The sequence below is a fragment of the Dryobates pubescens genome, chromosome 26 (assembly GCF_014839835.1).
Source record: "Dryobates pubescens isolate bDryPub1 chromosome 26, bDryPub1.pri, whole genome shotgun sequence".
Lineage (NCBI taxonomy): Eukaryota > Metazoa > Chordata > Aves > Piciformes > Picidae > Dryobates > Dryobates pubescens.
In genome coordinates, this window is record NC_071637.1 from 3,358,537 (window position 1) to 3,385,925 (window position 27,389).

General features: G+C 57.2%; 1 protein-coding gene across 1 annotated transcript in view; it reads left to right on the forward strand.

The window, feature by feature from the left end:
• RALY (RALY heterogeneous nuclear ribonucleoprotein) overlaps positions 1-27,389 on the forward strand; it is a 116,659-nt gene that overhangs the window by 77,041 nt on the left and 12,229 nt on the right. Inside the window, exons 3-4 of the mRNA XM_054173475.1 lie at positions 17,633-17,897; positions 24,391-24,463. Coding sequence (XP_054029450.1) covers positions 17,642-17,897; positions 24,391-24,463 — 329 coding nt within the window. The 5' untranslated portion in view covers positions 17,633-17,641. The remainder of the gene's footprint in view (positions 1-17,632; positions 17,898-24,390; positions 24,464-27,389) is intronic.

Genomic DNA, 27,389 nt, shown 5'->3' on the forward strand with positions numbered 1-27,389 from the left:
TCTGTGCTGGCTCTGGGCAGGCTCTGAGCAGGCTCTGTGCTTGCTCTGGGCAGGGTCACTGCTGGCTCTGGACCGGCGCTGTGCTGGCTCTGGGCAGGCTCTGGACAGGCTCTGTGCTGGCTCTGGGCAGGCTCTGGGCAGGCTCTGTGCTGGCTCTGTGCTGGCTCTGGGCTGGCTCTGGACTGGCTCTGGGCAGGCTCTGGGCAGGCTCTCAGTAGAGCAAAGAGGCAGAATGCCCTCTCCTGCCCTGCTGGCCACACTTGGTGGGTGTGCTCAGGGGGCCAGTCAGTGCTGTTTAACAGCTGTGTCAGGGACATGGGGAGTGGCACTGGGGCACCCTCAGGCAGTGTGTGGCTGGCACCACAGGGAATGCACATTAGGACTTCCCCTTGGGGGCAGCCAACCATTTCCCTGGGCAAAGAGCCGTTCTGCAGAAGCAGTTTTCCCCCTTTCCTGGGGGAGACAAATCCTCACTCCATTCATTATCTTTGTTAAGCACCCCTTGTGAATGGAGACCTTGCTATTTCCTAAAGCCCTTCACTTCCCAGCTTTGCCATTCCTAAGCTCCTAATCCCTTCTAATCTTTCTAGTCAGGAGAAGCCCAGGCAGCAGGGAGCCTTGTGAAGGTGTTGGAATCTCCCCCAGGTGCCTGTGTGATGCCCTCCTGCTCCCTGCTCCGGGAGGCTCTGCCCTGGCACACAGCTGCTGGAGGCAGGAGAAGGCAGGGCAGCACCAGAGGTGTGAGGGAAGGACTGCATCAGCTGGATGTGCTTAAGGGGAAGGGTGCAGGGGGAATTGGCCACTGGAATGTGCTGCCCAGGGAGGTGATGGAGTCCCCAGCCCTGGAGGTGTTCAGAAAGGGATTGGATGTAGCACTTGGAGCCATGGTTTAGTTGTCAGGAGAAGAGGCTGAGGGAGCTGGGGTTGCTTAGCCTGCAGAAGAGGAGGCTCAGGGGAGACCTTCTTGCTCTCTCCAGCTCCCTGAAGGAAGGTTGTAGCCAGGTGGGGGTTGGTCTCTTCTCCCAGGCAGCCAGCACCAGAACAAGAGGACACAGTCTCAAGCTGTGCCAGGGGAGGTTTAGGCTGGAGGTGAGGAGAAAGTTCTTCCCAGAGAGAGAGATTGGCCCTGGGGATGTGCTGCCCAGGGAGGTGGTGGAGTCCCCATCCCTGGAGGTGTTCAAAAAGGGATTGGATGAGGCACTTGGAGCCATGGGTTAGTTGATTAGATGGTGCTAGGTGACAGCTTGGACTTGATGCTCTCTGAGGTCTTTTCCAACCTTATTTGTTCTATGATTGTATGATTCATGCATGCACCTCAGGCTGGTCCCACTCCTTGCAGCCCAGTCCTGCCCCAGGGAGAGATTTCTCTGCACTCCACATGCTGCCTCCTGACAGCATGGCTGCAGCTTGGTGCCACTGCATGCACAGCGCTGCATCTGCTGCTCTGCAGCCTGAGCAGAGCCAGGAGGAGCTGCAGCTGAGTTGATCTCAGTGCAGGATGGTAGAGCACAGAATGAAATGGCATCATGCAAGGATGCAGGGAGAGAGAGAAAAAGCAACACAATCACAGAGTGACAGAGTGTGAGGGGCTGGAAGGGACCTCCAGAGCTCATCCAGCCCAACCCCCTGCCAGGGCAGGGTCACCCAGAGCAGCTCACACAGGAACACAGCCAGGCAGGTCTTGAATCTGCTCCAGGGCTCTGTCACCCTCACAGGGACAAAATTCTTCCTCCTGTTTGCATGGAACTTCCTCTGCCTCAGCTTCCCCCACTGCCCCTTGTGCTGGCCTTGGGCAGCACCCAGCAGAGCCTGGCTCCAGCCTCTGGGCACTCACCCTGCACAGCTTTATCCCCAGCCATGAGGTCACCCTCAGACTCCTCCTCTCCAAGCTCCAGAGCCCTCAGCTCCCTCAGGCTCTCCTCCTGAGGAAGATGTTCCACTGCCTGCAGCAGCTTTGTGGCTCTGTGCTGGACTCTTTCAAGCAGTTCCCTGAGGTCCTTCCTGAGCTGAGGAGCCCAGAACTGGACACAACATTCCAGATGTGGCCTCAGCAGGGCAGAGTAGAGGGGCAGGAGAACCTCTCTTGACCTACTGACCACAGCCCTTCTAATCCACCCCAGAAGGATGCCCTTGGCCTTCTTGGCCACCAGAGCACACTGCTGGCTGCTGATTTCTTCATGTGCTCCTGCTGGCTGCTTGCTAGTGAGTGCATCAGGAACCAGCCCCTGTGTGGGCACACAGAAAGGTGTCCAGGAGTGGAGAAAGGAGCAGTTCAAAGCCACAACAACCCAACAAATGCTCCAGACTTGGGGCAGAATGGCTGCAACTTGCCCAGCAGAAAAAGACCTGAGGGTGCTGGCTGACAGCTGCTGAACATGAGCCAGGCTGTCTGGTTGCCACACTGGAGGGAAGGGATCCCTCCAGAAGGATCTGGACAGGCTTGAGAAGTGGGCAGTGCCAGCTGCAGGAGGCTCACAAGTCAAAGTGCCAGGTCCTGCAGCTGGGTCAGGACAACCTCAGGCACAGATCCAGGCTGGGTGCAGAGTGGGTTGAGAGAAGTCCTTGTCCTCACAGGTGAGCTGCAGGTTCCCTGGTGGGGTGCCTGGAACAAGAACCTCTCCCATGAGCACAGACTGAGGGAGTTGGGGTTGTGCAGGCTGCAGAGGAGAAGGCTCTGAGGAGACCTAATTGTGGCCTTCCAGGATCTGCAAGGGGCTGCAAGAAAGCTGGGGAGGGACTTCTGAGGGTGTCAGGGAGTGACAGGACTGGGGGGGATGGAGCAAAACTAGCAGTGGGTAGGTTCAGCTTGGATGTGAGGAAGAAGTTGTTCCCCATGAGGGTGGTGAGAGCCTGGCACAGGCTGCCCAGGGAGGTGGTGGAAGCCTCCTGCCTGGAGGTGTTTGCAGCCAGGCTGGAGGTGGCTGTGAGCAACCTGCTGTGGTGTGAGGTGTCCCTGCCCATGGCAGGGGGGTTGGAGCTGGCTGAGCCTTGAGGTCCCTTCCAGCCCTGACAGCTCTGTGATCCTATGCTTCTAAGCCCTGTGCACCTGAGTGCTGAGCCCAGCTCCTCAGCAGCTGTGGCAGCTGCCTGATGTGCTCTGTGGCAGCAGCAGCCTGGGCTCCAGCTCCCTGGGGGAGGACAATAATGCAGCAGAGTCACCCAGGCAGGGCAGGGGGAACTCAAGGTTATGAACATGAAATCATTCCTCTTTTTGCTTTCCCAGTGACTGCTGCTGTTCACATGAGTAATTGTGGAGCAGCCCTGGCCAGACAGCTTCAGCTGCTGCTCACAGCTCTTGGTGATAGCCAAAGATGCCCTACGCAGCAAGGAGAGCAAGCAGCAGCTGAAAGTCACTCTGGCTCGGGGGGGGGGAGGCTCCAAAGATCTGGGGATCAGTGCTGGGAGAGAGGCTCCAGGCAGCTCTTTTTGCTTGTCAAGGATGAGGTTTGGAGAGTGGTGAAGAGGAGAAAATGTGGGCATGAGGATGAGTGCTGCCTGCTGCTGTGCCTGGGCACGGAGGCTGTGAATGGAGACATCCAACCCTTGGCTGTGAGGAACACAGGATTGTGGAGTGGTTTGGGTTGGAAAAGCCCTCTGAGATCATCCAGGCCAACCAGCAACCCCACCATGGCCATCAAACCAGGGCCCCAAGGGCCATGGCCACAGGTTTCTGGAACACCTCCAGGCATAGGGACTCCACCACCTCCCTGGGCAGCCTGTGCCAAGCCCTGACCACTCTTGCAGCAAAGACATTTTGCCTCCTCTCCAGCCTAACCCTCCCCTGGCACAACTTCAGGCCATTTCCTCTCCTTCTAGCACCTGATCCTAGGGAGCAGAGCCCAACCCTCACCTCCCTGCAACCTCCTTGCAGGGAGCTGCAGAGAGCACTGAGGTCTCCCCTCAGCCTCCTCTTCTCCACACTGAACCCCCCCAGCTCCCTCAGCTGCTCCTCCCCAGCCCTGTTCTCCAGACCCTTCCTCAGCTTGGTTGCCCTTCTCTGGACCTGCTGCAGCTCCTCAGTGTCCTTCTTGGAGTGAGGGGGCCAAAAAAGCCCCCAGGAGATGCAGCTGAGATGCAGCTTCACCAGGTCTGAGTACAGGAGGACAATCCCTGCCCTGCTCCTGCTGGCCACACCACTGCTGATCCAGGCCAGGCTGCTGGTGGCCTTCCTGGCCACCTGGGCACCCCCTGGCTCCTGTTCAGCTGCTGTCACCCAGCACCCCCAGGTCCTTTCCTGCTGGGCAGTTTCCTGCCCCTCTGTCCCCAGCCTGGAGCCTTCCTGGGGGTGCTGTGAGCTGAGTGCAGGACTCAGCCTTGTTGACCCTCACACAAGTGACCTCAGCCATGGATCCAGCCTGGCCAGGGCCCTCTGCAGAGCCTTCCAACCAGGCTGTCAGCCACACACTCCAGGAGACTCAAAGGCAGTTCCTTGCCCTTTGGAGGCCCTTTGGTCCTCTCTGCTGGTGCTGGAGGCAATGGTTGGCCTCTGCCAGATGCAGCACACAGAGCTCCTGGCACAGCAGTGTGGCCCATGGGGACAGTCCCACGAGGGGGTCAGAGCCACAGCTCCCTGCTCTGATGTGACTCCTGCAGGACACCTCTCCTGGGCTCTGACAGAGACAGGGGGGGCAGGAAGCTCATCCCAGGGACTTCAGTGCCAGCTTGTGTGGCATGGGAAACCTAAGGATTGCCTTTGTGAGAGCTCCTCCACCACACTCAACAAATTAAAGCCAAACAGGCAATAAACCTCCATGGGCCATTACCTCTCTCACAGAGGAGGTTAAGTGTGATGAGAGCCCAATTGCCATTTAATGTCATCTAATTGATTTTATGAGCTGTTGTGTTAACAAGCAGCTCAGTGCCGTTCCCCTGGCATCCCCCAGCCAGGTCCTGTGCCCTTCCCCAGCAGTGGGCAAGCACTGGGAGCTGCTGGTAGGCATCAGCCCTGCTGGTGACCCACACACTGGGGCAAGGGTTAAAGGAAGGATCACAGAATCACAGTGTGAGGGGCTGGAAGGGACCTCCAAAGCTCAGCCAGTCCAAGCCCCTGCCAGAGCAGCTCACCCAGAGCAGGTCACACAGGAACACAGCCAGGCAGGTCTTGAATCTCTCCACAACCCCCCTGGGCAGCCTGCTCCAGGGCTCTGTCACACTCACAGAGAGAAGATTTCTCCTCCTGTTTGCATGGCACTTCCTCTGCCTCAGCTTCCCCCACTGCCCCTTGTGCTGGCCTTGGGCAGCACCCAGCAGAGCCTGGCTCCATCCCCTGGGCACTCACCCTGCACAGCTTTATCCCCAGCCATGAGGTCACCCTCAGGCTCCTCCTCTCCAAGCTCCAGAGCCCTCAGCTCCCTCAGGCTCTCCTCCTGAGGAAGATGTTCCACTGCCTGCAGCAGCTTTGTGGCTCTGTGCTGGACTCTGTCAAGCAGTTCCCTGAGGTCCTTCCTGAGCTGAGGAGCCCAGAACTGGACACAGTATTCCAGATGCAGCCTCAGCAGGGCAGAGTAGAGGGGGAGGAGAACCTTGACCTGCTAAGCACAGCCCAGGTGGTAGCTCCAGTATGGCCTCACACAGGTGGTTAGTGTTGAAGAAAGCTGTGGCCATGGCAGCTGGGGCCATGGTTTGATGGCCATGGTGGGGTTGGGTTGATGTTGGTCTCAATGATCTTGGAGAGCTTCTCCATCCCAAACCATTCTGTGATCCTGTGCTCTCTGCAGGCTGCATCCCTCCCATCTGAGATGCTTTCCTTGGGTCACCCCAGGCAATGTGGAGCCTCAGAGGTGGAGTTTAGACAACCAAGCCTCAGAAAATCCCAGTGCAAGTGAGGCAGGGGCCCACAGCCCAGAGGCCTCATAGCCCTCTCATTTATGGCATCATGTCCTCATTTGTCTCATTCTCTGGGTTTAAAACCTCTGAAAGACTTTTAAAAGGCAATCAGCTGATAATTAAACCCCCTCTGAGAGAGGGCTGGAGCATGTCAGAGCCCTGAGCTGTTCAAGGATGGAGGGGTAGTGTGCCAGGCCTGGCTGTGCACTCTCCAGGGCTCCCATCCCATCCCTGGCTCCTTCCCACCAGCACAATCCCTGGGGAGCCAGCTCCTGGCTTTGGTGGTAACTCGTGGCATGAAGTCCTTGGCAGGGGAGGGAGCAATCAGCTGTCCCTATCTGCAGGGAAACAAGGACAGTTCTGGAGGAGCAGCCTAGTCTGGGCCCAGGGGAGCAGCTCTGCTCTGGTCTCCCCAGATTTTCCCAAGGACTTGGGACAAGGGCTGGGAGTGACAGGATGAGGAGCTGGGAGAGGGGAGGCTGAGACTGGAGAGGAGGAAGAAATCCTTGGCAATGAGAGTGGGGAGACCCTGGCACAGGCTGCCCAGGGAGGCTGTGGCTGTCCCCTCCCTGCAGGTGTCCAGGACCAGGCTGGATGAGGCCTTGAGCAGCCTGTGCTGGTGGGAGGGGTCCCTGCCCAGGGCAGGGGGTTGGAGCTGGCTGATCCTGAAGGTCCCTTCCAGCCCAAACCATTTTAAGAACCTATGAATTGTGTTGTATGTAAGGTGGGACCTGGAGCTTGGGAGTGCTGCTGGGGCCATGCAGTAGGTTGTGTATGAGGAGGTGAGCACTGGGCTCATGGAGCAGGGCAGGAGGCTCTTGTGCAGCCAGACTGGGAGCCCCAGCACCCAGGGATTCCCAGATTGCAGCAGGTTGGAAGGGACCCTCAAAGGTCACCCTGTCCAACCCCCTGCATTCAGCAGGGGCAACTCCAACCAGAGCAGGCTGCCCAGGGCTGCATTAAGACTGATCTTGAATGTCTCCAGGGATGGGACCTCAACCACAGCCCTGGGCAGCCTGTTCCAGTGTTCCACCACCCTCACTGTGCAGAACTTCCTCCTGATGCCCAACCTAACTCTCCCCTGCTCCAGTTTCAAACCATTGCCTCTTGTCCTACCACTCCAAGCCCTTCCAAACAGTCCCTCCTCAGCTTTCCTGTAGGTCCCCTCCAGCTATTGAAATGCAGCTCTGCCTTCTTCCACCACTCTGCTCCCTGTCTGCTGCACACAGGAGGTGCAGAGAGCAGCAGCAAAGGAGCCAGTTCAGGAGCACCTAAGAAATCAATAAGGCTGGGAAAGACCTCAGAGATCATCAAGTCCAAGCTGTCACCCAACACCTCCTGACAGCTAAACCATGGCTCCAAGTGCCACATCCAATCCCCTCTTGAGCACCTCCAGGGATGGGGACCCCACCACCTCCCAGCAGGTTCCCTTTGCTGTTCCTCACACATCAGTCATCTGCTGTTCCAAGAGCAGAGTGGCAGAGCTGGGGGGATGGCAACCTTTGTGTTTTCCTCTCAGGCTGGGAGGGATGAAGAGCTTGCAGAAGAAGCCTTCCTCCAGAAATCAGGCCTGGCCCAGCCATTAATGAGCATCTCAGTCCCACACTAATGAGCTGGCTTCAGATGCCTGTAAAGAAAGGACTTTAATTAGATTAATGGCTGTAGCATTGTCCATGGCCCAGTGGGCAATCACCAGGTTTGGCAGCAGTGGGATCAGTGCTGACATTCTGCTTAATTGCTGTTTCCATTGCATTTCCTTTCCATTTCCCCTCCCCCCCCCCTTCATGCTCTTTATTTTGCCCTCTCTTTTTCCTCCCAAGCATTTTGTTTCTCATCACAAATATAACCTCAATGTTACCCATGGACTTCAGCAGCTGAAAGTGCTGCCAGGCTGGGCTTCAGCTGATGCAGTTGACCTTTACAGTTTGGGTCTGCTGCTGTCAACAACAAAAAAGAGAGAGAAATGTTAGGAGCTGCTCAGCAGAGACTGCCAAGGGGAGCAGAGGCAGGGAAGTTTCCTTAGGATCACAGAATCAACCAGGTTGGAACAGACCTCAGAGATCATCAAGTCCAAGCTGTCACCCAACACCTCCTGGCAGCTAAACCATGGCTCCAAGTGCCACATCCAAGCCCCTCTTCAACACCTCCAGGGATAGGGACTCCACCACCTCCCTGGGCAGCACATCCCAAGGGCCAAAATCTCTCTGGGAAGAACTTTCTCCTCACCTCCAGCCTGAACCTCCCCTGGCACAGCTTGAGACTGTGTCCTCTTGTTCTGCTGCTGGCTGCCTGGGAGAAGAGACCAACCCCCACCTGGCTCCAACCTCCCTTCAAGGAGTTGGAGAGAGCAAGAAGGTCTCTCCTGAGCCTCCTCTTCTCCAGGCTAAGCAACCCCAGCTCCCTCAGCCTCTCCTCCCAGGGTTGTGCTCCAGAGCTGGGGCTGGTTAGCCTAGAGAAGAGGAAGCTGAGAGGCATCTTATCAATGCTGACAAATATCTGAGGGGTGGGGGTCAGGGAGGTGGGGCCAGACTCTTCTGAGTAGTCCTCAGTGACAGGGCAAGAGGTAATGAGCATAAACCTGAGTGTAGGAGGTGCCATCTAAACATCAGGAGGAACTTCTCTACCTCTTGTGCTGGGGGCTCCAGTCCTGGATGCAGTGCTGCAGGTGGAGTCTCATGAGAGGAGAGCAGAGCAGAGGAGAGGAGAGCAGAGCAGAGGAGAGGAGAGCAGAGCAGGAGAATCTGCACCTCCCTCAGGCACCAAGGGGTGAGGCAGAATTAGCTTCCTTAACCCCACTGGTTTTGAGTGAAACCTCCACGAATCTGGGGGTCCCTCCTGGTTGCTGCAGGGGGCTGCTGCTGCCCAGCCAAGTGGGTGCTGAGCAGCATCAGCTCCTTCATCCTCTTCCTGTATCCCTCTGCCTTGCTGTGCAAACAGCCTTCCTTCTTGTTTTGTCTTTAATTAAACCAACCAGTCATCCTGAAGAGCAGCAGCCTGCCAGTCCTCTGCAGACTTGGCTCTGACTTCAGTTTCTGTGCAAGTGCTAAAGCCTTCAGCAAGGGGCAATGCATGATCAATAGGCTGTTCTAATGAGGATTTCATCAGATGGTGAAGGCACAGTGGTTCCAAAGTCTGTCAGGTCAGCACATACCTTAGAGCTGAGGCTCATACCCTGCTGTCCTGCACGGTGCTCATGCCTCTAGAGAGCTGCACAATCTGTTCATGAGAGCCTTAAATCCTTCCTTACAAGTCTGATGGCCCAGGGCTGCCAGCTGAGGTCCATCCAGGCAGCCCCAGCAGCAGCACTGCTCCTCCCCCTGCCTGTCTCCACACGTCTGGGGCTCCCCCCCACATGCTGCACAGAGTCACAGGGTGCTTTGGGTTGGAACCATACCATCACAGAAACATCCAGCTTGGAAAAGAGCCTCAGGATCACCAAGTCCAACCCAGAGCCCCACTCTGCAACCCAACACCTCCTGACAACTGAACCATAGCCCCAGGCACCACAGCCAAACCACCCTGAAACACAGCCAGGCTTGGGGACTCCACCACCTCCCTGGGCAGCACATTCCATCCCTGACCACTCTTGCTGGGAAATAACTTTTCCTACTGTCCAGTCTAAACCTCCCCAGTCACAGCTTGAGGCCATTCCCTCTTGTTCCATCACTAATTACCTGTGAGAAGAGACCAGCAGCAGCCTCTCCACAACCTCCTTTCAGATAGCTGCAGACAGCAATGAGGTCTCCCCTCAGCCTCCTCTGTTTCACACTAACCATCCCCAGCTCCTTCAGTTGCTCTTCACCAGATTTCTTCTCCAGGCCCTTCACAGCTTCCTTGCCCTCCTCTGCCCTGGCTCCAGCACCTCCACATCTCTCTTGGACTGAGGTGCCCAAAACTGGACACAACACTCAAGGTGTGGCCTCCCCAGAGCTGAGTCCCAGGGGACAATCCCCTCCCTGCTCCTGCTGGACACAGCATTGCTGACCCCAGCCAAGAGGCCTTTGGCTTTCTTGGCCACCTGGGCACTGCTGGCTCCTCTTCAGCTGCTTGCTCCCAGGCAGCCAGCACCAGAACAAGAGGACACAGTCTCAAGCTGCGCCAGGGGGGGTTAGGCTGGAGGTGAGGAGAAAGTTCTTTGCCGAGCGAGTCGTTTGGCATTGGGATGTGCTGCCCAGGGAGGTGGTGGAGTCCCCAGCCCTGGAGGTGTTCAAGAGGGGATTGGATGTGGCACTTGGAGCCATGGTCTAGTCATGAGGTCTGTGGTGACAGGTTGGCCTTGATGATCCTCGAGGTCTCTTCCAACCTTAGTGATACTGTGAGACTGTGAGACTGCTTGTCCATCAGCACCCCCAGGTCCCTTTCTGCCAGGCAGCTTTGGAAGGCACCTCTGCCAGGCAGGATCACCTAAAGCAGGTCACACAGGAACACATCCAGGTAGCCCTGAAAGGCTCCAGAGAAGGAGACTCTACCACCTCTCTGGGCAGCCTGCTGCAGGGCTGTGCTCTGCCTCAGGTGAGCTCCATGTCAGTGAGCAGAGCAGGATGAGCAGCATCAGCACAAGACAGCTTGGTGCTGAAACAAATCCACTTTCATCTAGCATCCCCCATGCTTGGCCAGGGCAGGGGGGTTGGAAGCAGATGATCTTCAGTACTGTGTCCAGTTCTGGGGCCCTCAATTCAAGACAGATGTGGAGATGCTGGATAGTGTCCAGAGAAGGGCAGTGAGGCTGGAGGTGTTCAGGAAAGGCTTGGATGTGGCACTTGGAGCCAGGCTTTAGTTGTCAGGAGGTGTTAGGTATCAGGTCATAGCTTGGACTTGATGATCTCTGAGGTCTTTTCCAACCTGGTTGATTCTGTGTGACACTCTGCTTCGTGGGGTGAGGGAAGGGGAAGCATAGCTGCTGCCCACCCCTGGGCTCCTTGCCCCCTGCTGGGATGGAAGCTGCACCCATCCTGCATAGCTGGAATGTAGAGAGGGGAAATACAACCAAAGCTGCTGAGTGGGAGGCAGAGAAAGCATGAGGCAGGGCTGGCTCATGACAGCACATTTGGTGCAGGACGTCAGCAAACACTGCAGGCTGACTCCAGGAGCTCGTGGCAGAGGCTGGCTTTGGCAGGGCTCTGGCAGGAGGAGCTGCCTCTGCCCCCTGCATTCATTTCACTCCCTGCACAGACCTGACACATTGAATTTTTCCATCAGCACAACCTCTCCCAGAGCTGCTCTGGACTCAGCTGCAGCTCACCCTCCCCACTGCACATGGCCTGGGTTCCTCCATGGCTGAAGCCAGTGTGGAGGTCACAGAATGGTTTGGGTTAGAAAGGACCTTAAAGAATCACAGCATCAACCAGGCTGGAAAAGATCTCAGAGATCACCAAGTCCAACCTAGCACCCAGCACCATCTGATCAACTAAACCATGGCTCCAAGTGCCTCAGCCAGGCTCTTCCTAAACACTTCCAGTGAAGGGGACTCCACCACCTCCCTGGGCAGCACATCCCAAGGGCCAATCTCTCTTGCTGGGAAGAACTTTCTCCTCACCTCCAGCCTAAACCTCCCCTGGCACAGCTTGAGACTGTGTCCTCTTGTTCTGGTGCTGGCTGCCTGGGAGAAGAGACCAACCCCCTTCTGGCTCCAACCTCCCTTCAGGGAGTTGGAGAGAGCAAGAAGGTCTCCCCTGAGCCTCCTCTTCTGCAGGCTAAGCAACCCCAGCTCCCTCAGCCTCTCCTCACAGGGCTGTGCTCCAGACCCCTCTCCAGCCTTGTTGCCCTTCTCTGGACACCTTCAAGTCTCTCTTCAACTGAGGGGCCCAGAACTGGACACAGGACTCCAGGTGTGGCCCATCCCAGGAGCTGCATGGATCTGGTGCTGAGGGCTGTGGTTCAGTGGCAGTGGCTTAGCAGCAGAGGTGGCATTGTGAGCTCTGGGTGAGTGCTTGGACTTGAGGAGCTCAAAGGTCTCCTCCAGCCTCAACAGTTCCATGTTCACTTGAGAGACCCAAGGAGCCCCTCTGCCTGCAGCAGAAGCATCCTTCTTTACTGGGCTGTGCCCAGTTGCACTTCCCAGGGGGTAAAAGCCTTGCAAGGGGAACCCACAGCCTCACAGCAAGCTCCCCTGGCTCCTGCTGGGCTGAGCTCCAGCTTTCAGGCCCTTCCAGCTCTCTCAGACAGCCCTGGTCCTGCAGAACTGCTCTGGCAATTGTGACATCTTTGTCTGTCCTTTGTTTTTAATAACTTCCAGCTCCCTTAGCAATCACTTTTGGGAGAATCAAAGCTGTTTCCCCCTGGTTTCCTTCCAGTTGATTCTGTTTATTGAACCACACAACAGTGAGCAGGAGCTTTCTGCTCTCCAGGAGGAGGGCTGAGCCCCCCCCTGGGTTTCTGTGCAGGGCTGGTTGGGGACACAGAAGTTATTAAAAACTGGCAAGGTTTGTGCTGGTTATTAAATTAATGCTTCAGAGCCTGGCTGGGGAGGTTGGGGACTCACCAGCAAATTACTGGCAGCTCTCAGGGGAGGAATGATTGGCACCAGGGGCACCAGGGACTGTGCTTTGGAATGCATGTGGCATTTCTGCACTGTGGGTGGTGCCAGAGCAGGGTCACCCAGAGCAGCTCACACAGGAACACAGCCAGGCAGGTCTTGAATCTCTCCAAAGAGGGAGACTCCACAACCCCCCTGGGCAGCCTGCTCCAGGGCTCTGTCACCCTCACAGGGACAAAATTCTTCCTCCTGTTTGCATGGAACTTCCTCTGCCTCAGCTTCCCCCACTGCCCCTTGTGCTGGCCTTGGGCAGCACCCAGCAGAGCCTGGCTCCATCCCCTGGGCACTCACCCTGCACAGCTTTATCCCCAGCCATGAGGTCACCCTCAGGCTCCCTCTCTCCAAGCTCCAGAGCCCTCAGCTCCCTCAGGCTCTCCTCCTGAGGAAGATGTTCCACTGCCTGCAGCAGCTTTGTGGCTCTGTGCTGGACTCTTTCAAGCAGTTCCCTGAGGTCCTTCTTGAGCTGAGGAGCCCAGAACTGGACACAATATTCCAGATGCAGCCTCAGCAGGGCAGAGTAGAGGGGGAGGAGAACCTCTCTTGACCTGCTAAGCACAGCCCTGCTCTTGCAGCTCTGTCTTGTGGCTGGCTGTGATTCCTTTGAAAATTACATTTTCCAGATAAAAACCCCTGACTGTTTCACTCAGGAGTGCCCCAGAGCCAGGACTCTGGGCTGAGCACTGGCCTAAGCAAGATGCTCACCGTGGGACAGCAATTTATTTGTCCTGGGGCATGTTAACTGCCCTGTTCTTCCCCAGAATCATAGAATCACAGAGCTGTCAGGGCTGGAAGGGACCTCAAGGCTCAGCCAGTTCCAGCCCCCTGCCATGGCCAGGGACACCTCACACCACAGCAGGTTGCTCACAGCCACCTCCAGCCTGGCTGCAAACACCTCCAGGCAGGAGGCTTCCACCACCTCCCTGGGCAGCCTGTGCCAGGCTCTCACCACCCTCGTGGGGAACAACTTCTTCCTAACATCCAATCTCAATCTCCCCACTTCAAGTTTTGCTCCATCCCCCCAGTCCTATCACTCCCTGACACCCTCAAAAGTCCCTCCCCAGCTTTCTGGAGCTCCCTTCAGATCCTGGAAGGCCTCAATTAGGTCTCCTGGGAGCCTTCTCCTCTGCAGCCTGCACAACCCCAACTCTCTCAGTCTGTCTCCAGAGCAGAGCAGCTCCAGCCCCCACCTGGCTGCAAGCTCCCTTCAGGTAGTTGTAGAGAGCAAGAAGGTCTCCCCTGAAATGTGGAGAGTCAGCCCTGTGCCAGCCCCAGGCCAGAGCTGCTTCCCCTGATAAGCTGTTTGCCCTCCCCTGCTCTGAGTGGCTTGCTCCACAGATTAGCTGTTTTAATTGAGAGCCAGGTGCCTGAAAGCCCCAGGGGCCTCCAGCTTAGTGACAAACTGTCAAAGAAGAAGGCAGCAAAGGAAAAACCAGCCCAGCCCCACCAATCTCTCCTGCAGAGACTCCAGCCTGCTGCCAGCACACAGCCAGGCTGCTCTTCCTCTCTTACCACCCTTGCTCACAGAAGGGGAGAGGTGGGCTTCCATCCTCCCCCTCTCCCCAGCCAGCAACAAGCTTTCCCAGCTGGTGATAAATGAAGATTCCTTGTGGGGCCCTCCCCAGTTCAAGAGAGACAGAGATTTCCTGGGGAGAGTCCAGGGATGATTGGGGGACTTGAGCATCTGCCCTGTGAACAGAGACTGAGAGCCCTGGGGCTGTTATAGTCTGCAGAAGAGAAGGCTGAGAGGGGATCTGACCAATGCCTATCAATACCTGAAGGGTGGGGGTCAGGATGAAGGGGCCAGGCTCTGTTTGGTGCTGCACAGCAATAGGACAAGAAGCAATGGACATGAGGAGAAACTCCTTTGGTGTGAGGCTGCTGGAGCCCTGGAGCAGGCTGCCCAGAGAGGTTGTGGAGTCTCCTTCTCTGAAGGCTTTCAAACCCTGCCTGGCTGTGTTCCTGTGTGACCTGCCCTGGGTGACCCTGCTCTGGCAGGGGGTTGGACTGGATCTCAGAGGTGCCTTCCAACAACCATTCTGTGATTCTAACTCCAGGGCTGGAGCACCCCTGCTTACACACCAGAGGAAGCCTGAAGGATGCAGCTCAGGTCACATCCTTAACCGTCTCTTGCACAGGACAAAACCTCAACCCTGCACCACCTCACTGCTTTTTGGAGGTCATCCCCCTGGTTCACCCCATACCTCAGACATCTGTACAGCTTTCTTGCCACTTTCTTGCAAGAGAGATGACTTCTGCCAGGAAGATGACTCCTTAAAGGAAAGACCTGGAGGTGCTGAAGCATGTCCAGAGAAGGGCCACGAGGTTGTAGCCAGGTGGGGGTTGGTCTCTTCTCCCAGGCACCCAGCAGCAGAACAAGAGGACACAGTCTCAATCTGCACCAGGGGAGGTTTAGGCTGGAGGTGAGGAGAAAGTTCTTCCCAGCAAGAGAGATTGGCCCTTGGGATGTGCTGCCCAGGGAGGTGGTGGAGTCCCCATCCCTGGAGGTGTTCCAGAGGGGCTCGGATGTGGCACTTGGAGCCATGGTTTAGTTGTCAGGAGGTGCATCCCTTCCATAGCTCTGAGCTGACATTTCCCAGGTAGAACCCACAGCCTATGTGGGCAGCAACCAATGACCATCCCAAAGCATGCCCTGTGGCTGGGAGATGAGAATCCCCCTGATGGCTTGGGACAGCTGTGATTTGTGCTGCGGGAATGTGAGCAGGCAGGCAGGCAGGCAGGCAGGCAGAGGAGCTGGCATTTCGCACCACTCCCAACCCTGGCCCTTGGCACTCTTGGTCCTCAGAGGTGACTCCCGTTCTCAGGGGCTGCCCAGGAAATACCCGAGGCCAGAGCGGCGGAGGGGCTTGGCTCGGAGCTGTGGGCGCTCGGAGCAGCTGGCGGCTGGCAGGCTCACAGCGCCACCTCCTGTTCGTGCGCTCCGGCTCCAGCCCTGCCTGCGGCTCCCGAGGCGGGCGGCAGAGCGCCCGGGCTGCTTCCCCGCCCCGGGGAGGCACAGCATTGTCTGGGTGGGAACAGTCCTCTCAGACCATCCAGTCCGACATCAGCCCAGCCCCACCGTGGCCATGGCCACAGGGTTCTGGCACCCCTCCGGGGATGGGGACTCCACCACCTCCCTGGGCAGCCTGTGCCAGTCCCTCACCACTCCTGCAGCAAAGAGATTTTTCCTAACCCTCCCCTGGCACAATTTCAGCCATTTCCTCTCCTTCTACCCCCTGATGCTAGGGAGAAGAACCCAACCCCCACCTCCCTGCAGCCTCTTTTCAGAGAGCAATGAGGTCTCCCCTCAGCCTCCTCGTCTCCAGACAGAACACCCCCAGCCCTGTTCTCCAGACCCTTCCCCAGCTTTGTTGCCCTCCTCTGGACCTTCTCTAGCCCCTCAATGTCCTTTTTGGAGTGAGGGCCCCAAGTGGATTTGAGCTGTGGCCTCACCAGTGCCCAGTACCAGGGCACAATCACTTTGCTATTCCTGCTGCCCACACCACTGCTGAGCCAGGCCAGGCTGCTGGTGGCCTTCTTGGCCACCTGGGCACCCCCTGGCTCCTGTTCAGCTGCTCCCAACCATCACCCCCAGGTCCTTTCCTGCTGGGCACTTTCCAGCCCCTCTGCCCCAGGTGTGGAGCTTTGCATGGGGCTGTTGTGACCCAAGGGCAGGACTCAGCACTTGGCTTTGTTAACCCTCACGCCACTGACCTCAGCCCATGGATCCAGCCTGCCCGGGTCCCCTTGCAGAGCCTTCCTACCCTCCTCATGCACATTCAGAAAGCTCAAATCCTCTGCCAGCTGCAAGTGCAGGCCCCTGGGGACAAGAGTGTCCCTGGTGAGAGGTGCCATGTGCTGGGAGGTGCTCTGGAGGGTAGGCATGAGGAGAGGTGCTGGATGCAAACTGTCCTGTGAAGAGCAGTTAAGTGTGGGGAGGTGGAAGCCTCAAAGCCTTGACTTAGATGTTACATTTCTTTCAGTCTTGGTTTGTCCCCAGCAGCAATCAGCCTGCCCCCAAAGCCTTAGCTTGACAAAGAGGTTTCCAGCAAGAGTTGTGTGCTGGCTGTGCTTGTCCCAGCACACAGAGGCTGTCCAGACATCACAGAATCACATAGTGGAAGGGGTTGGAAAGGATCTCTGGAGGTCATCCAGTCCAACCCCCCTGCCAAGGCAGCTTCACCTAAAGAAGGTCACAGAGGGACACATCCAAGTGGCTTCTGGATATCTCCAGAGATGGAGACTCCACCACCTCTCTGGGCTGCCTGCTCCAGGCCTCCACTCTTAAAGTCAAGAAGTTCCTCCTCCTGTTGAGGTAGAACTTCTGATATTCAAGTGTGTGCCCATGCCTCCTTGTCCTGTCACTAGGCACCACTGAACAAAGCCTGGCCCCATCCTCCTGACACCCACCCCGGAGGCATTGATCAGCACTGCTCAGATCCCCCTCACGATCCCCTTTGCCAGACTAAACCAACCCAGGCCTCTCAGACAGGATTCCCCCAGCTGCCTCTGGTTGAGTACAGAATGCAGAATTAACCAGGTTGGGAAGGACCTCAGAGAGCATCCAGCCCAACCTAGCACCCAGCACCATCTGATCAACTCAGCCATGGCTCCAAGTGCCTCATCCAGGCTCTTCCTAAACACCTCCAGGGATGGGGACTCCACCACCTCCCTGGGCAGCACATCCCAATGGCCAATCTCTCTTGCTGGGAAGAACTTTCTCCTCACCTCCAGCAAAAAACTCCCCTGGCACAGCTTGAGACTGTGTCCTCTTCTTCTGGTGCTGGGTGCCTGGGAGAAGAGACTAACCCCCACCTGGCTCCAACCTCCCTTCAGGGAGTTGGAGAGAGCAAGGAGGTCTCCCCTGAGCCTCCTCTTCTGCAGGCTAAGCAACCCCAGCTCCCTCAGCCTCTCCTCACAGGGCTGTGCTCCAGACCCCTCCCCAGCTTTGTTGCCCTTCCCTGGACACCTTCAAGTCTCTCAATGTCCTTCTTAACCTGAGGAGCCCAGAGCTGGACACAGGTGAAGCTGAGGAGCTGGTCATAGATCCTGCTGTAGTGTGAGGTGTCCCTGCCCGTGGCGGGGGGGGGTGGAACTGGACGATCCTTGAGGTCCCTTCCAACCCTAACAAGTCTATGATTCTATGATTCCCTGCCCTCCAATCCTGCTGGGAGCTTTCCCTCCCTGTCCTTGCCAGGCCCTGGCAGCTCCCTTCCTGGCAGCTCCCTTCCTGGCAGCTCCCTCCCTGACCCCCTCCCCGCTCTGTCCCCGCAGGCGCTCAAGATGTCGCTGAAGGTGCAGACGAGCAACATCACCAACAAGAACGACCCCAAGTCCATCAACTCCAGGGTCTTCATTGGCAACCTCAACACAGCAGTGGTGAAGAAGTCAGATGTGGAGAGCATCTTCTCCAAGTACGGGCGCGTGGCGGGCTGCTCGGTGCACAAGGGCTACGCCTTCGTGCAGTACTCCAACGAGCGCCACGCGCGCGCCGCCGTGCTGGGCGAGAACGGACGCCTGCTGGCCGGGCAGACGCTGGGTAAGAGCCCCCCCTGCCCCCCCCAGGGGTGCCAGGGCTGCCCTGCCCCACACAGCATGGCCGAGGCAGGGCCACTCCTCAGCTTCAGCTCCGTAGGAGCTCAATCGGTCGGAGTCAGGTCGGACGCAAGCCGGCGGTGACCAAGCAGAGCCACGGGGATGGAGCAGGGCTGAGGCCAGGCTGGCGAGACAGGCAGTGGGGCAGGGGCAGCAGGGTCCATGGCACACACAGGGGCAGGGGCAGCAGGGCCCATGGCACACACAGGGGCAGGGGCAGCAGGGCCCATGGCACACACAGGGGCAGGGGCAGCAGGGTCCATGGCACACACAGGGGCAGGGGCAGCAAGGTCCATGGCACACCCGGGGGCAGGGGCAGCAGGGTCCATGGCACACACAGGGGCAGGGGCAGCAAGGTCCATGGCACACACAGGGGGCAGGGGCAGCAGGGTCCATGGCACACACAGGGGGCAGGGGCAGCAAGGTCCATGGCACACACAGGGGCAGGGGCAGCAGGGTCCATGGCACACACAGGGGCAGGGGCAGCAAGGTCCATGGCACACACAGGGGGCAGGGGCAGCAGGGTCCATGGCACACACAGGGGGCAGGGGCAGCAAGGTCCATGGCACACACAGGGGGCAGGGGCAGCAAGGTCCATGGCACACCCGGGGGCAGGGGCAGCAGGGTCCATGGCACACACAGGGGCAGGGGCAGCAGGGTCCATGGCACACACAGGGGCAGGAGCATCAAGGTCCATGGCACACACAGGGAGCAGGGGCAGCAAGGTCCATGGCACACAGCGGGCAGCAAGGTCCATGGCACACACAGGGGCAGGGGCAGCAAGGTCCATGGCACACCCGGGGGCAGGGGCAGCAGGGTCCATGGCACACACAGGGAGCAGGGGCAGCAAGGTCCATGGCACACACAGGGTCAGGAGCATCAAGGTCCATGGCACACACAGGGGCAGGGGCAGCAAGGTCCATGGCACACACAGGGGGCAGGGGCAACAAGGTCCATGGCACACACAGGGTCAGGAGCATCAAGGTCCATGGCACACACAGGGGCAGGGGCAGCAAGGTCCATGGCACACACAGGGGGCAGGGGCAGCAAGGTCCATGGCACACACAGGGGGCAGGAGCAGCAAGGTCCATGGCACACACAGGGGCAGGGGCAGCAAGGTCCATGGCACACACAGGGGGCAGGAGCAGCAAGGTCCATGGCACACACAGGGGGCAGGGGCAGCAGGGTCCATGGCACACACAGGGGGCAGGGGCAGCAAGGTCCTTGGGCAGGCACAGGCATGGCTGTGGCAGAGCTGCAGAGCAGCACTCCAGCTGCTTTCATGAGAGCTCTCCCTTGAACTGCAGTTAACTTTGGAGAGAATTACAGAATGGTTTGGGTTGGAAGGGACCTCCAAAGGTCACCAGCCCAACCCCCTCTGCACTCAGCAGGGCCATCCTCACCTGGATCAGGTTGCCCAGAGCCCTGTCCAGCCTCAGAGGCAGAAGCCTTCATTGACTGCATTCAAGCTGTGGCTTAGATGTTGACTTCATTTCCATCTTGACCTGTCCCTAAGAGCAAGCAGCTTGCCCCCAGAGTGTCAGCCTGGCAAAGAGCTTTCCAGCAAGAGCTGTGTGCATCTCAGGTAGGGACTCCTGGGTCCCATGTGGGCAGGGGTCAGCAGTGAGGCTGGACATGGCCATTCATGCACCTGAGCCCCCTCAGGGCTGTGACACTGCGGCCCAAAAGCTCAGTGAGGCTGCAGGCTGTGACTGCAGCTGCTCAAGCACAGCTCTCAATCCTCCTATCTCCTTGTCCCTGCTCTGCTGTGGGAGAGCAAGGCTGGGGCAAGACATTGACTGGATGCCTTCCTGGACCAGGCCTTAAGCTCTGCCTCTCCAGAGGGGTGAGAGCCTAACTCAGGCTGGCTCAGACTAACTTCAGGCAGCTGATCTTGGGTGAGATGACTTCCCCCTTAGGCACTTGAAAGCCTCTCCTCAGCACTCCTGTGTGGTGAGAAGCAGCAAGCAAAGCCTGCTGCCAGCTGCATCCTTACCTGGCAGGCTGCTCTGAAGTGTCACATGCTGAGAAGCTCTTGGCACCAGCTCTAAGCTGAGAATTGGAACTGGAAACAACATTGTTAATGAAAAGAGAAAAACAAACCCTTAAGAAATTGGCTGTTTCCAAGCCTGCTGCAGGCAGGGGTGGTTGGGCACCCAGGGAAGTGACTTGCAGCCCAGTCCCACCCTGCTTCTGGCACAGCAGCCTGCAGTAAGCAGCTGTGTGCTAGGTCTGATGCTGAGGGCACTGAGCTGTCTCCATCTGTGCTTCACTCAAACACAAGAAGCTTCTTTTCACTCCTCCTTGGGTGCAGAGAGCAGAGGGGAAGGCCAAGGTGAAGTGCAGTGCCCCCAGCTCAGGCACTGCCCATGCCTGCAGAGTGCAGGGACATGATGGAGAGGGCCTGGGGCAGCAAAGGAGCTGATTGGGATGCTCCAGACAGATGCAGGAGGTGCAGCTGATGCAGATTTGCCCACACAGCTGATGAGAAGTCAAAAGTTTACCATGCTAGGAAGCTCTTCTTCTGCTCTCAGTGCTGGTCCCAGAGCCCTGCCATGTCCTGAGGTAGTGGTTGACAGCAGCTGAACAGGAGCCAGCAGTGTGCCCAGGTGGCCAAGAAGGCCAAGGGCATCCTGGCCTGCAGCAGGAAGAGTGTGGCCAGCAGGAGCAGGGAAGTCATTGTGCCCTGTGCTCAGCACTGCTCAGGCCACACCTTGAGTCCTGTGTCCAGTTCTGGGCTCCTCAGGTTAGGAAAGAGGTTGAGATGCTGGAAGGTGTCCAGAGAAGGGCAGCAAAGCTGGGGAGGGGTCTGGAGCACAGCCCTGTGAGGAGAGGCTGAGGGAGCTGGGGTTGCTTAGCCTGGAGAAGAGGATGTTAGGAGGAAATCCTTCCCAGCAAGAGAGATTGGCCCTTGGGATGTGCTGCCCAGGGAGGTGGTGGAGTCCCCATCCCTGGAGGTGTTCAGGAAGAGCCTGGCTGAGGCACTTGGTGCCATGGTTTAGTTGATCAGATGGTGCTGGGTGATAGGTTGGGCTGGATGCTCTCTGAGGTCTTTTCCAACCTGGTTAATTCTATTCTATTCTAAAGGTCCATGGCCAGCCATAGGTGTGGCTGTGACACAGCCATGACCATGGTGTAAATTCAAGGTGCAGGACAAGGACAAGATATAAATTCAGCTCCTTGTCTTCTGCCTTCCCTTCAGAGGCCAGTCTGGCCTCACAGGAGCTCAGCTACCTTGCCTCTGCTGGGGTTGGGTGAGCATAAACACAGACATGGTCCTCTTGCAGGAGAGGCAACCTGCAGCAGAGAGCAAGAGTTGAACAATGTGGTTAGGAAAGGTCTTTGCACAAAGACTGCTCCACTCTGCTGAGCCCACAGCTGCAGCTCTGGGGCCAGTTCTGGAGCCTCTGTCCCAGGAAGGCTCTGGAGGTGCTGGAAGGTGTCCAGAGAAGGGCCATGAGGAGGAGCAGAGGGCTGGAGCTGCTCTGCTATGAGGACAGCCTGAGAGAGTTGGGGTTGTGCAGGCTGGAGAGGAGAAGGCTCTGAGGAGACCTAACTGTGGCCTTCCAGGATCTGCAGGGGGCTCCAAGAATGCTGGGGAGGGACTTCTGAGGGTGTCAGGGAGTGACAGGACTGGGGAGGATGGAGCAAAAGTAGAAATGGGGAGATTCAGCTTGGATGTCAGGAAGAAGTTGTTCCCCATGAGGGTGGTGAGAGCCTGGCACAGGTTGCCCAGGGAGGTGGTGGAAGCCTCCTGCCTGGAGGTGTTTGCAGCCAGGCTGGAGGTGGCTGTGAGCAACCTGCTGTGGTGTGAGGTGTCCCTGGCCATGGCAGGGGGGTTGGAACTGGCTGAGCCTTGAGGTCCCTTCCAACCCTGACAATTCTGTGATGCTAAAGCAAGGTAGACAGTCTCCCCTATAAAAAGAGATGTTGGCCACATAGGAACATGGAGAGCAAGGATAGGATGGGACTGGCTAAGGACATGCAGATGCAGTGCTGAAGATACTGTCCCTGCTTCTGTTCATGAGCAGTAAGCTCAGCAGGGTGCAGGGACACGATCCTGTGCTGCCAGGCAAAGAGCTGTGCTGCAGCTTCCTGGTGCTCCTGGAGATGAGTGCCTTGCAGAGCCTTCACTTTGGATCACTTTGCAAGCTGGTGGGCAGAGCAGCCTGGCCACATTGCTCCATGAGAGCCCTTCCTGCAGTATCAATCCCCCAACAGCTGTTAAGCTGAGTCCTGAAGAGATGAGAACCTCAATACCTCAGTTTGCAGTCACAGAGCCATCAACCTGAGCCTCAGGTGGAAGGTTTCCAGTTCACCTGCACCTCAGAGGCTGTAGCTTGTGCCCACCAGCTTGGCACAGGGAGCTCCAGCCCCATGCAGGTGGTGCTTTTGGGGTGTGTAAGGAAAGGAAACCCTGCCTGGCTTGGCTCTGCTCTGCCATGCCCAGAGGGCTGACACCTGCTTAGGCAGAAACAGCCTGAGGAACAGAACACATTGAGGGCTGAGAAGCCAGCAGGGAGTTAGCTCATGCCTGGGGCCAGAGATGAAGAGGAGGTGAGGCCTCCTGCTCCTTCCTTGCCCTCCTAGGGCCACCCTCAGAGTCAGGTTGCCAGGCTTTGGGCAGCCTCCACGCCCCTGGGCACAGCTTCATTCGCACCTCCAGAGCACGTTTGGCACCGGGGCCGAGGAGAGAAGCTTCCTCAGCGGATTAGAAGAGCTCATTCTCGCCTCCCCTCCCAGAAGATACTCTTCTGAGGTCAGCTGGGGTGGCTGCAGGCATCTCCTGCCCCCTGGGCAGCTTGTCACAGCCCAGGCCACAGGGACTCATTGCTGTGCTGGAGGAGCGAGGGAGAGGCTGCTGGCGGCTGGCAGCGGGGCAGCGGTTTGGATGTTGTCCGTGCCCTCAGTCTTCCTCAGAAGCTTGTCCTGCATTGCTGTGGGCAGGACAGGGTAGATGAGGCCTTGAGCAGCGTGGTCTAGTGGAAGGTGTTCCCACCCATTGCAGGGGGCAGTGGCAACTAGATGATCTTTAAGGTCCCGTCCAACCTAAAGCGTTCTGTGGATATAATGCTGGCTTAACAGCATGTGACTTCAGACCAGCAGCTTAGGAGGGGAGAGGGTTAAGCCCAAGAATTCAGCATGGTGTGACAGAACTCAACTGTGAGCTCTGCATTTCATGGGACTCCATGACTGAAGGGAAAAAAAATAACTAGAATTAGAATCCCCCTTAAGTTGAAGATGTGAGGTGTTTAGGAAGAGCCTGGATGAGGCACTGGGTGCCGTGGTTTAGTGGATCAGATGGTGCTGGGTGATAGGATGGGCTGGATGATCTCTAAGGTCTCTTCCAACCTGGTCTATTCTATTCTATTCTATTCTATTCTATTCTATTCTATTCTATTCTATTCTATTCTACTCCATTCTATTCTATTCTACTCTATTCTATTCTATTCTATTCTATACTATTCTATTCTATTCTACTATATTCTATTCTATTCTACTCTATTCTATTCTATACTATTCTATTCTACTCTATTCTATTCTATACTATTCTATTCTACTCCTATTCTATTCTACTATACTCTATTCTATTCTATTCTACTATACTCTATTCTATTCTACTCTATTCTATTCTACTCTATTCTACTCTATTCTATTCTATTCTACTCTATTCTATTCTACTCTATTCTATTCTAGTCTACTCTATTCTATTCTATTCTATTCTATGTTACTGGAATGTGAAAGGCAACAAAAGGCCCTGGAGCCTGTGCCCTGTGAGGACAGGCTGAGAGCCCTGGGGCTGTTTAGTCTGGAGAAGGTTGATAGGGGATCTGAGCAATGTCTATCAATATCTGAGGGGACAGGAATTAATATCTGGGGGACAGGAATGAAGGGACAGGGACAGCCTCTGCTCAGCTGCACCCTGGGATGGGACAAGGGACAGTGGATGGAAACTCCAGCACAGGAGGTTCCACCTCAACATGAGGAGGAACTTCTTTACTGTGAGGCTCACAGAGCCCTGGAGCAGGCTGCCCAGAGGGGTTGTGGAGTCTTCTTCTCCTTCCAGCCCTGTCTGGATGTGTTCTGTGTGACCTGTGCTGGATTCTATGCTCCTGCTCTGGCAGGGAGGGTGGACTTGATGATCTTTGGAGGTCCCTTCCAACCCCTAACATCCTGTGGTCCTGTGATCTGCAGAGTGTGGTCAGCAGCTCTCTGAAGGGGAAGGAAGAGGCTTGCCAAGTGCAGGAACGTGTTTGCCTTTTTGTGGAGGAGCAGCAGGGCCCCAAGCACAGCCACAGCAGCTGGGAATGGGCTGGGAGGCGTGGAGGAGTTTGCTTCGGCTGGTGGCAGGGCTGTGCACAGCCTCCCTTGCTGCCTGGCCAGGTGGTGGTGGGAGTGAAGGTGCCCTGTGACAGCTGCCTGTCCCTTCCTTGCAGATATCAACATGGCTGGGGAACCAAAACCCAACAGACCCAAAGGGCTGAAGCGAGCAGCCTCCGCCTTGTACAGGTAGGTCTGCACTGAGATCTCCAGGCTGCTCTTTGCCTTCCAGCTGAGGGGGAGTTTTGCAAACCAGCCCCCAGGCTGCTGCCCTGACCTCCCTGGCCCCTACCCCATTGCTGCATGTTCAGATCTTCCTGTCCCATGAGCTCCTTGCCCTTTGCTGTGCCCCTCAGTGCTAGGCTGCAGGAGGAGAGGCGAGGAGGGGCAGCAGGGGCAGAGCCGAGGTTAGCTGCTGAGGGATTCTGCCTGGGCATGGTCCAACCTCTGAGCAGCACTGGACCTGGAGATCATTGCAGAAAGGTGGGCAGAACCTGCTTGAACCACAGGAGACCTCTTGAAAGAGGTGTGGCAAGAGGAGCACTCCTCTCCAGCTCCAGTGAGTGGGGCACATGCTGGATGCTGGGGACAGGAGGGACAGGGATCACCTAGGGAAAGATACTGGAGAAAAGGGCAAGAGGAAAATGATTGCCAAAGGCAAAGGAGGAGAAGTGGGAAGGACTTAGGGCAGCAAGGCCTTTGATACCATCCCCCCCAGCAAGTTCCTGGCCAAGCAGTCAGCCCCTGGCTTGGACAGCAGCTCTCTGAGCTGGGTTAGGAACTGGCTGGAGGCTGAGCCCAGAGAGTGGTGGTGAATGGTGCCACAGCCAGCTGGCAGCCAGGCACCAGTGGTGTGCCCCAGGGATCAGTGCTGGGCCCCATCCTCTTTAACATCTTCATTGATGATCTGGATGAGGGCATTGAGTCCATCATCAGTAAATTGCAGATGACACCAAGCTGGGGGCAGGAGTTGATCTGCTGGAGGGTAGGAGAGCTCTGCAGAGGGACCTGGACAGGCTGCACAGATGGGCAGAGTCCAAGGGCAGGAGATTGAACACATCCAGGTGCCAGGTTCTACACATTGGCCACAACAACCCCAGGCAGTGCTACAGGCTGGGGGCAGAGTGGCTGAGAGCAGCCAGGCAGAGAGGGACCTGGGGGTACTGGATGACAGCAGCTGAACAGGAGCCAGCAGTGTGCCCAGGTGGCCAAGAAGGCCAAGGGCATCCTGGCCTGCATCAGGAAGAATGTGGCCAGCAGGAGCAGGGAAGTCATTGTGCCCTGTGCTCAGCACTGCTTAGGCCACAGCTTGAGTCCTGTGTCCAGTTCTGGGCTCCTCAGTTTAAGAAGGACATTGAGAGACTTGAAGGTGTCCAGAGAAGGGCAACAGAGCTGGGGAGGGGTCTGGAGCACAGCCCTGTGAGGAGAGGCTGAGGGAGCTGGGGTTGCTTAGCCTGGAGAAGAGGAGGCTCAGGGGAGACCTTCTTGCTCTCTGTAGCTCCCTGAAGGGAGGTTGGAGCCAGGTGGGGGTTGGTCTCTTCTCCCAGGCACCCAGCAGCAGAACAAGAGGACACAGTCTCAAGCTGTGCCAGGAGAGGTTTAGGCTGGAGATGAGGAGGAAGTTCTTCAGTGAGAGAGTTGTTAGCCATTGGGATGTGCTGCCCAGGGAGGTGCTGGAGTCCCCATCCCTGGAGGTGTTCAAGAGGGGATTGGATGTGGCACTTGGAGCCATGGTTTAGTTGTCAGGAGTTGTCAGGAGGTTGGACTTGATGATCTTTGAGGTCTCTTCCAACCTTGGTGATACTGTGATACTGTGACCTTAGAGCAGCTTCCAGTACCTGAAGGGCTCCAGAAGAGCCGGGGAGGGACTTCAGACAGGGACTGGGAGTGCCAGGATGAGGGACAATGGCTTTGGGCTGCGAGAGGGCAGACTGAGAATGGAGAGGAGGAAGAAATTCTTTGCAGTGAGGGTGGGGAGCCACTGGCACAGGTTGCCCAGGGAGGCTGTGGCTGCCTCCTCCCTGGAGGTGTTCAAAGCCAGGCTGGATGAGGCTTTGAGCAGCCTGGGCTGGTGGGAGGTGTCCCTGCCCATGGCAGGGGGTTGGAGCTGGATGATTCTGAAGGTCCCTTCCATCCCAACCCATTCTGTGGTTGTGTATCCACCAGCCACCCATGCCATGCTCACTGAGCCACTTCTGCTGGTGAGCAGTAGTTCAGAGTTGCAGGGGGCTGTGGAGATGAAGAGTGAGGGAGAGACGTTTGCTCCTTCCCACAAAGATCAGATGTGCTCAAACACGAGCCAGGGACTGCCCTGCTCGGAGCCCCTGCAATGTTTCATCCCAGATTGGCTGTCAGCTTTCAACTTTGCCATCTGGACTGGCAGGGCTTGGGATGGCTCAGGGGAAGCAGGGAATCCAGGGGTGGCAGCTTCCCTAACCAGCATAAATGGCTCTGAATGGTAGGCTGCAGAGACCACAGCACTGGCATCGGAGGGAGGGCTGTGCTACAGGCTTCAGAGCGGGCTTCAGAGGTTGGGGGTTGCTTTGCCTCACTGTGGCTGTAGGAGAGGGTCAAGGGGAGGGGGAGGGAGAGGGAGAGGGAGAGGGAGAGGGAGAGGGAGAGGGAGAGGGAGAGGGAGAGGGAGAGGGAGAGGGAGAGGGAGAGGGAGAGGGAGAGGGAGAGGGAGAGGGAGAGGGAGAGGGAGAGGGAGGGGAAAGGATCACAGAATGCTAGGGATTGGAAGGGATCTCTGGAATCATCGAATCCAACCTCCCTGCCAAGGCAGGGCCAGCTAAAGCAGGCAGCACAGGGCAGCATCTAAGCAGATTTTGAAGTTCTCCAGGGAAGGAGACTCCACAACCTCTCTGGGCAGCCTGCTCCAGGGCTCTGGGACCCTCACAGTGAAGAAGTTCCTCCTCCTGTTGAGGTGGAGCCTCCTGTGCTGCAGTTTCCATCCATTGCCCCTTGTCCTATCCCAGGGCACAAATCAGCAGAGCCTGTCCCTGTCCCTTCCTTCCTGACCCCCAGCCCTCAGATATTGATAGACATTGATCAGATCTCAGCCTTCTCTTCTCCAGACTAACCACCCCCAGGGCTCTCAGCCTCTCCTTCCCAG